This window comes from Sinocyclocheilus grahami, unplaced genomic scaffold, assembly GCF_001515645.1.
Source record: "Sinocyclocheilus grahami isolate Dianchi unplaced genomic scaffold, SAMN03320097.WGS_v1.1 scaffold1013.1, whole genome shotgun sequence".
NCBI lineage: Eukaryota > Metazoa > Chordata > Actinopteri > Cypriniformes > Cyprinidae > Sinocyclocheilus > Sinocyclocheilus grahami.
Window position 1 is genome coordinate 195,294 of NW_015506192.1, and position 10,469 is coordinate 205,762.

Below are 10,469 nucleotides of genomic sequence, written 5' to 3' on the forward strand. Positions count from 1 at the left end.
CGTTGCATCGTAAACATAAAACCATGTCTGCATTTGTGATTGGAGAAATGACAAACAAGCACTACTCTACATTGCTCAAAACTCGCGTTTGAATCATCAGTGGCAAATCCTTTAAATGAAAACGTACTTACAGTCTTTGAGTCAGAACAGCCGGAATTGTAGTCTACTCTCCCAGGATCAGGAAACAGTCCTCCATAAAATGTGCTGCACACAAATTAATATTTGGGTTGAACTGTTCTGAAACAGTGTTGTAAATACAACTTAACCACTGATATGTCCTGTTCTCTTTTGGAAGGCCAAACAAAGTAGTTTCGCTTTCACAATGAAACACACGGCGGCTAGAGTGAGCAGTGTCGTGCAGGCTTGAGAACGGCGCGGCCGGAGGGCTTACGGCAACCACATGTGACGACCCCGGGCTGGACTCCGCTTAATATCTCTTTGGATTTAAGACTTTAGTCTTTGCAACTTTACAGATCTTCTTTATGCACTAGCATAAAGAGTTTAAGAGCTTGTAACACTTCAAAGAGAAAGGAAAAATTTAAATCGCATCATATGACCCATTTAAGGGACACCAAATGCTCCAGAAAGTTCCTTAGCTGGACCATACATTGCATCAATATCCGTACAAACCCACTGGATAGTGCCAAGGAAATCCATTTACTTGCACAATCAATTTAAGCTGCACAGCCCTGCACTGTGTGGTGGAGGACTTAATGTAACACAGTCAGTCATGTCTAAAGTCAGCATAACTGATGCAACCAAAAATATATGCATCAGGCATTGCAGAATAAATGAAGCTATTGTTTCAATTGATACCCAGGTACTGTACACTCACTGTTGCTCTTTCTCTTTGTCAGATGTGTATAACTATTTAAAGTGTTCTAGAGTCTTCAGTTGCACACTGTTTAGTTTTAAAAGATTTTTGTAACCACAAAGCTCTTGGACCATAAAGTCATGCTGGCAGTATTTCTCATACACCACATTCTCATGAGAAGTTTTGCAATACATCTGAAAATCTTAAACAAACCGACTTAATAGACGGGAATTGCTTTTGCTGGAACCGAATGTTTAGCAAAAGCTACAACTGAGTGGTAATTAAAATAAATCACAAGTCTAACCACAAGTTACATTATTGTAGAAGAATACATTGCTTGTGGATATATAAACATTTTATAAAGAGGTTACCTGCTTGGCTAATCTACTTTGACAATTGAATCAGTGACAATGCAGAGACAGTTGAAACCAGTTTAATCAAGAACACCAAACAAAAGTTCATCTCATTTTATGTTTTCCATCTGACAATCCTAATGGTTCTCACAGTTCGCAGTGGTAAATGAAAACATGAAAAACAATAATCACATTTGCGCGTTGAAAAAGAATATTCACATTATTTTTATCTAGAGAAAAATACATTTTAAAATCAGTCTAGAAGGTTCACTGGTAGTACCGTTGTCAACTGCTAAATTGAAACTATATTTACACATTAATTATTAAAACAGTACATCTTTCTGTCCTAAAATGGCTGCTTCTCTCAATATTAATTTCACACTAAATATTGATTGAATATTGAAATATTGATTGTACAAAGATGTAAAGAGATATTAAAAAGTACTTAAAAAATATATATATTACATGTCAGTACATGTCAATCGCTATAACAGAGGCAAGAAACAATTGGAAGTTAATCTTCTCTTAGTGCTGTTGATACTAAGAGTAACCATGCATTCAATAGAGTCAAACAAACCACCTTAAATACTCAGTTCACTACCAAAAATTTGGATCCATAATCAGACCACAACTCTTCTGTCCAAAAGCACTCCAGAACGGTGTGGTGTGGTAAGTTTTTGGGTAATGCTACACCTACTGAGATGCTTTTCCCCCCCTTCTGCACAGGATGGGGAAATTACATTAATTGCACATTTGGAAATTGTTTTGGAGCTCTCTTCATTATACAGAACATTTAACAGATAATGGTGTTTTCCACAATTCAGGCCTGCTAGTTTTTCATATGTATGAAATTAAGGCACAGTGGTTTTACAATACAGTCATGAGAAACCATCTACAAATGCATATGTGAACCAGTCTTGTGAATTTCTACCATGCTGAAAAGACCAAAATAGGAGACTGTCTGAATGTCATATTTTGGATACTGGAATCCCCACCAGCAATCTCAACGAGCTTATTTAGCAGGGCTTTCTTAGTCAAAAGCTTTATCAGATTAGCTTCACTAGCTGGTCCAGAACTAGACCAGCATAACTGAAACTGGACCCACCTTGAAATTCATTCTAGTCTTAACTAGTCTTTTCAGCAGTGTACATTTTTTTTATATTTATTTTCTGACTTTGCAAATAGATAGTCATTTTTTGGACCCTTTTCATGTGTTTTAGTTTCCATATATTTTCAGGTCTGGTAAATTAAATGGACAGGAGTATCTAGATGGTGTGGCATCTTTATATGACAATAGCCCTGAGGAGACGGAAACACATCATCAGCTCTCGTGGAATAGGGGGTTTGATCTCATTACCATCAAGGCGAAGGTAACGGAGACGTGGACTCTTCTCATCCAGGTAGTCATCAAGTGCATCAGGTGGACAGATGTCAGAGCTATTCACACCTATGGAAATTAAAGAGAAAAAAATACACATCTTACTGATAAAGTCATGGACGTGCATCCAAAGTTTAAAGTCCAAAGTATACTTCACACTTTCCATTTACAATAATTTTTCTTATCAGGAGGATCCGGACACGGCTGCATGCAAGATGGAGCAGAATGTGGAAAATTAAGTTTACCAAAGCCTTAAGACTTCCTTGCAGCCCAGTCAGTCAATAACTTATTACAATAACAGTCAATAACGTGGTGCTTCTTAAGGAAACATATTAACTAAAATTGACTATATTGCTTATTTAATGGTAGAAATGAAGTCATATGTTTTGGATAGAACAATAATGTGACCATACGGGCAACAGTATGAACAGAGATACTTTGGGGCCTGTCTTTAACTAATTACCAAAGGATTTCACCAAAAATACAAAGGAAGTCAATATGTACAATAGTGCATGTTCAGAACTTTGATCTTGAACTTACTCTTGATCTTATTGTGATCCAGATGCAGGTGCTCCAGTCCAGAAGAGATAACGGGTATCTCTGTGAGCTGGTTGTGAGAAAGCTGTAGATCCAGAATGCTGGAAAGATTAAACACATTCTTTGGGATACCTCCATTAGCCAGCTTATTGCGGTTGAGCCTGAGAGACACCACTTTGGGAAGACCCTTGAAGTATTCAGCCGGAATCTTTTCAATGTTGTTGCTGTCCAAAAAGATCTGTGTGGTTGTGGGTGGTAGGCCAAGGGGCATGGTATTTAGCTGATTCTTTGCTAAATTGATCTGGATCAAGTTGTTGAGGCCTTTCAGACTGACCTCAGTTACTGCATCATCCTGTAGCTTGTTGCCTTGCAGATCCAGCAAGGTGAGATGGTCCATTCCAGAGAAAACACCGGGTGGGATATTTGAGATTCTGTTTCGGGAGAGCCGTAACTGCTCTAATTTGGCAGGCAAAAAATTTCTATCTGTCAAATGCAAGTTTGAGCTTTGTCAAGTGTGTATGCAAGAAATAATATGTCTCATATGGTTTACATTTTTGGTCCTGAGCTCCAAGTGACTGTCTGGAGATAATTTTCTATGGGCAGCAGTCTCACACTAAACCAGAAGGGATCAAAGGGATGCCATGGATACCGAGTGATCAGATCAGGTGGAGCCAGCTTCACCTGTTAAGATCTCTCAAAGTAAGAAAAGCCTTTTAAATCATGACCTCCATACTGGCTTTGCAGAAATGGTTCAGTGGATAAATGCATCAAAATACAGCTGAAAACTTTAGTGCCATAAATGAACTCTCATCACTGTGCACTTCTGCAAGACAAATTAAATACAAAGCCATGGAAATCAAAGCAGAAAAATGGCTCCTAGCTCACAGTATGTAGTTCTGGAGGCTTTCTATTGGTATGGATGAAGTTGGCACTGTCTTTGCCAAAAAATTTTTTTAAATTAACTGCACATTACCATTGCACAAATGCTAGAGTCTTACCTTTGACTTCTTGGGGCTCTGCTACTGTATCTCTTGCTGTGGGTACAGATGCCTCAACTCTGAGCTACTTTGCCCTTTCCTGCCCCTATTTGTAGTGTCAATGGCATCTCATGATCCCTTCACAGACAGACACACTGGACACAGCCTAAGCCAATCATAGCCTCTTGAGATCAAGAGTCATAATCCTGTGGGGATGGACAATGCTTAAACCAGCGTGTTGGTCAAAAGAAGACATGGACCTTGGCCCAGTTATAATTAGGCTAATACAGGCCTATATACCATGCTTCATCCTTTTCTACATCGCCCCTCAAAACAACACCCGTCTTTGAGTAAACAAATGTCTCAATCAGACCACTAAGTTGATGAATCAGAGTTTATCTATCTATCTATCTATCTATCTATCTATCTATCTATCTATCTATCTATCTATGCATTTCCTCTCAGCTTGACTGGTAAATGACAATTGATCTGCTTTATTTTTGGCGATGCTTACAGTTGCAAAATGAGTAATGAGAAAAGTCTGCACATGTTTGTTATTTAATGTGTACAATTGCCAAAAATCATGTGCTGAAATTTCTGTCCCCACGGGAGCACTAGTCTGGATTTAGAGGCTGATTTGAAGTCGGCACAGGTAGCCACATAATGTATGGTGTCTTTGTTTGACTGCCAAGCATTGATTGTGTTGTGTCATTACTTGCTCTCAATTCCGCTGACGACAACAACTACTTGTTCTACTCTGTCATTGTAATCCCCTGTAATGGGCTCCTCCAGTCGAAATCTACGACCATTAGTAATCCAGTCTATTATCCAGCATCTCGTGTCAAGGATGGGGCTGCTCTACGTTAGAACCAGTGGTCTAAAGGGCGTACAAACAGCAACCTAATACAGTTACAGAATTCAAAACCTATTATTCACAGGAACCGAAAAGTGCTCTAAATGCGGAATACGTCTGTGTCGAGGTCTGCAACACTAAATCGGCAACTAAGAGCATTAGGCTCCGAAATACAGGACATGACAAGAGGTCATTTTCAGGGCAGCAATTAGCATCTAGCTGTAGGAGGTTTAGGCCTATTAAAATACTCTGTATCTTGGATATCTGTTTATTCCAATGATGGCTTCAATACATGCAGACAAACAATAAATTAATTTATTGACAAAAAATATTTATATACATCTAATAGTGTCAACAGGGAAAAATATGAAAGACTTGCTCCTCTATAAGTCTCTGAGACCAAGATCACACAAGACTAAACCTTGTCACCCTATTGTGTTTACGACTAGTCTGCGACAAAAGCCCCAGATCATAGCTGGTGCCAACTTTTCTAATATCCGTACCTGTGAGACTAGACATGGCTTACAGATTTCAGACTGGATTTTCTAGTCCCCCAGGTAGGTGGACTGTCCTAATTTGCGTGAGAGCAGCAAGTCAGGGATTAAATAGTTACATCTATTGGTTATGATCAGAAAAGTCCAAACTGCTCAGTGCTAAGTGCTAATGCTAATTGTTGTGTTTTTGCAGGTATTCATGAAATCTCACAAGGCATCTAAACATTATGAACTCTGAGACTGGTAAACAATATTTGAATGCTAGGTCTTTGTGGTTAATTAATGTCTTTAATAGCAAAATATTTAATATACCAGCATCTTTGAATGGAAAAGTACAGAAGTTGATCATCAAAATGAAATGCAACAAGGATCAAATCCATCATAGGTGGGGGAAAAAACTATTACTGAGAAATGACAACGTAGTAAACTCAAATTTTATGCTTCACCTAAAAGAAAACACATGCTCTCAAAGAGGTTTAATTTCCTGTTTGGGGCATTGTGTCTCATAAACTGCTCAGTGCTAAGTGCTAATGCTAATTGTTATGTTTTTGCAGGTATTCATGAAAGCTCACAAGGCATCTAAACATTATGAACTCTGAGACTGGTAAACAATATTTGAATGCTAGGTCTTTGTGGTTAATTAATGTCTTTAATAGCAAAATATTTAATACACCAGCATCTTTGAATGGAAAAGTACAGAAGTTGATCATCAAAATGAAATGCAACAAGGATCAAATCCATCATAGGTGGGGGAAAAAACTATTACTGAGAAATGACAACGTAGTAAACACAAATTTTATGCTTCACCTAAAAGAAAACACATGCTCTCAAAGAGGTTTAATTTCCTGTTTGGGGCATTGTGTCTCAGCCAGTTATGTTAATTACACACAGTTCCATATTTGGCTCTAGCTCTGTGGCTAGGAGCCAAGAAACATCACAATGGTCTCTTTCCCTACTAAGTCTATCCAGTTTCTAGTAGATGCCGAATAACAGCAGAATGGTTTTCTAGTAAGACCTCAGTTGCACAGCTGACAAGCATACTCACACAAAACATATGACATGGCAACATTCACTTTTGTTACAGCAACATTACAGTGTCCTATCAATGTACTTAGGTTAGGTTATGGAATAATTCATTTGAAAATAAAAATTTCATCATGTTGTTTCAGATGACTTTTTGCATGAAACACAAAACAAAGCAATGGAAATTCACCATATGTTTAGCTTGTGATATTAAATAAAAAATGTCATAACTTAGTCTTCCAACAACAAAAAAAAGAGACTTCTCTCTGTCGGACATCTCCAACTCTGCCCCTTCCTTACAATCGCCTGCAAGCTCACATTCAGATCTGCCTCTATCCAATCAACAAACAATGTGTTTAACCAAGACCCTGCTATCATCCATGCAATGATGTGAAAGGAGCAGGGTCTGCCAAGCTCCAGAAACGTATAAGCTTTGATTTCTCATTCTATGCTATACTACAAATGAACTCCTTTTGTGCTCCACAGAATAAAGTCAAAAGGGTTTTGAAAGACTGTGGGTGAGGAGACAGAAAACTGCATTTCATCAACATCTGGTCATCAACATCAAAAGATTTTTTTTGTGTTTGTGTTTGGTCCTGCAAAATCAGCTTGTGGTGAACTTAAATGCCCAGGCTGCTATAAAGTGGTAAAGATATTTCAAACGAAAAGACAGAACTGTCTATCCATCATCTGTTTCTAACACATGGACAAAAGAACTCCCACAGTGTCTTTCTGTCTAACTATCACATGGTCACCCCAGACCCTCCATTCCTCTGGAAGGCTGGGTTGTCTGCCAGCAACTCTACTGTTTTAAATAAAACACTAATTTTTAGTGCTAGCTCAGACTTGTGCAGAAAGATCTGTAGTTAACTTTTGACGTGCCTGACATAAAGGTGTGGTTTGGGATAGAGATAGGAACAGATGGTTGGAAGAGGTAAAGGGAAAGAACGGACCAACTGTTGGGCTATTTTACGATTCATCCAAGGTATGTTCTGAGCTGAGGAAGGGAATGAATGTTTACAGCTAACGCAAATACTGGCTCTGCATCTGAATATGCGAACAACCCAGCTACACGGTATGCATAAACAGTATGCCAAATGGGAAGGATGTCAGACTGCTTGGTATTCAAGATACAGTAGGCGAACCCGGATGACCTTCTGCATCCGCCAAGCCACTGAGCTTCTGAAATGTGCAGCCAGTGAATGCTTTGCTATCCCATGAGGCCAATAGTTGAATTAAAAAGAGTGTCGAACTAGAACTAGAGTGGCTCTTTTCAAGTTTAAGTCTTGTAAGTACCAGGTGCCAGATCTGAATGAAAGCTTGCATTGGCAGACTAAAAGACTGGAGAAGTCTGAGAAGAGTCTGTCATTTCACTGAAACATGACAAATTATGACATTTTTAATTAAAACCATTAAGAACATTAAGATGCATTTAGATAGATAGGGTACATTTCCATTTCATGTCGACTTCAAAGAAAAATTCCCAACATTTTTCTGTCCAGAGCCACACAAATCAAGTTTATAATGTTCTGACAATATCACATGTATCAAATAAACAGATTTTATCCCCTCAGGGAACCTTTGCAAGCTTTTTTTGTGTTCTCACATAGCATGACAGTGCAGCACAATGGTCCTATTCTAAACAACAACAGGAAACTCTTGTGGCCTCTCTCTCAAGAGATCAGCTGTAGGAGGACAAGCCAAGAAACATCACAATGGTCTCTTTCCCTACTAAGTCTATCCAGTTTCTAGTAGATGCCGAATAACAGCAGAATGTGGTTTTCTAGTAAGACCTCAGTTGCACAGCTGACAAGCACACTCACACAAAACATATGACATGGCAACATTCACTTTTGTTACAGCAACATTACAGTGTCCTATCAATGTACTTAGGTTAGGTTATGGAATAATTCATTTGAAAATAAAAATTTCATCATGTTGTTTCAGATGACTGACTTTTTGCATGAAACACAAAACAAAGCAATGGAAATTCACCATATGTTTAGCTTGTGATATTAAATAAAAAATGTCATAACTTAGTCTTCCAACAACAAAAAAAAGAGACTTCTCTCTGTCGGACATCTCCAACTCTGCCCCTTTGCTAGTAGGGCAACCTCACATGACAAGATCATATAGTCAAAGGACAATGTCAAAATTGCAGATGTAGTTGGCCGTGGACTATTTATTCCACACAACTGTATACTTCTTCTAGTTTGTTGTCAAATTCAGTACATAGTTTGAAAGTTTGGATTGAAAATTGAATCGCAGACTGGGATTTATTCTTAAAACTACTTTAATAATCCGTACTAAATCACAATTATTATAAGATGTTTTGATATGTTCTTACCTTTGGCAGCAGTATAAAGTTTTTTTTACATTGCACCGCCATTGGATGCGCCACAAAAATAACACCTTATACAAGCTCTTCCATACAAAAGCCTTTTCATCTTACAATTACTATATTTATATCCATAGCCTGTACTTCAGCTAGAGACATCAAGAGAACACGTTTCCTACAGGAAGCAGTTCTGTCATCATGGCTCTGCTTCAAACAGAGCAAAACTCACAGACCTTTGTCCATCCATAAGTTTGGCTGAGAGGCCAGAAAGTAGGAAGATGGAGAACAGATTCATACCACAAGTTTGTTTCCATCCCAGACAGCAGGACTGAGAAATGGAAATCCACATGAGTCAAGCTGGAAGATCAACAACCAAGACGAAAACAATAAAACAGTAGTAGAGGAGTAGTGGAGTAGCTTGCCTGTGTGTAAAGGGAACTATTTGGGGTTTACTTTCAGTTTAGTAAAGATTGATGCCCTTATGTTTATGAATCATAAGACTTCATGACTTCTAATATCTTCTGAAGACTTCCTGTGATGATGCTTCAGAGAATTTGAATGATAAAATTGAGAGGAAATTATTCACATTGAACAGATAACAGTTTTGGCTAAATGTATTATATTATTTGAATAATGCATATAATATTAATCTATTAATTTCTACATGTGACCTTATTATAAGGATTGATATCATCAGTATCCCTCCACACATGTAAGACATCTGGTTTATTCAAATAAAGATGAACAAACTGCTTTGGTATTAGTTTTTTAACTAAATAAAACAACAAATCAGGGAACTTACAACTTTTACAACAGTCTGCCAAAGTTACTGTAATCATACGGTTCAATAATTTGACTAACATTGTGATGATGTGAAATGGTGTACTGAATACATAAAAAATGTCACTGTTGTTTACCATAAAATTAAAAACAATCGCTGTTACAAAATAAGATGAACTGCATGCAGATAAAATATGGTATAAATGTTGGCAGAGTTCAGAAATTCAAGCTGATACTAAAAAAATGTCACTGTTGTTTACCATAAAATTAAAAACAATCGCTGTTACAAAATAAGATGAACTGCATGCAGATAAATATGGTATAAATGTTGGCAGAGTTCAGAAATTCAAGCTGATACTAATTTGCTATTAATACAACATTTTGGCACTGAAATTCCTCAGTTAAATATTAAACAAAACAAAAAAAACTTTAGATTTATTTAGCAGTTAGCTAAACCTCAGCAAATTCACTCAGTGTCCAGCTTTTTTTTTTTTTCAGTTTTGCGTGCATTTCCATTTCAGTTGAATTCTAGATATCCGTCAACATTGCTGCACATTTAATCATTTTATATACAATTAGATAGTTATTTTTATTTTTCATAACTCTAAACAATCTAATTTCCTTACCGGCAGGCTTAATAATAACATGATTACAATTTTGAATTATAAGGTATTTAACATGCGGAAATATTAATATGCAGTTAGATGACATATAGTGCAGCTTCTTATAGAGTGCACACTGGGCTATTAACTATTTTCACAAATATGTCTCTCTTTAGATGGGAATATCTTGTCTAATTCGACTACTACTCTTTACACAGTACCGTACAAAACTGACATTTTATGTGCCAGATTTTCAAGATCTCAGACTACTGCTGCCCATTTTAGATAAAATATGGTATAAATGTTGGCAGAGTTCAGAA

General features: G+C 37.4%; 1 protein-coding gene across 1 annotated transcript; it reads right to left on the reverse strand.

The window, feature by feature from the left end:
• Window positions 1–1,878: 1,878 nt before the first annotated feature.
• LOC107565628 (keratocan-like) lies at window positions 1,879–5,431 on the reverse strand. The gene is made up of 3 exons (XM_016250892.1): window positions 5,416–5,431; window positions 3,086–3,565; window positions 1,879–2,614 (listed from the first exon to the last, which is right to left on the reverse strand). Exons 1-3 carry the CDS (start codon window positions 5,429–5,431, stop codon window positions 2,451–2,453), a joined length of 660 nt encoding a protein of 219 aa, XP_016106378.1. The 3' UTR covers window positions 1,879–2,450.
• Window positions 5,432–10,469: the final 5,038 nt, after the last annotated feature.

Coding starts and splice junctions, on each gene's coding strand:
- LOC107565628 (XM_016250892.1), bottom strand. Junction 2,615..3,085: donor GGATCACAATAAGATCAAGA/GTAAGTTCAAGA, acceptor TAATTTCCATAG/GTGTGAATAGCTCTGACATC.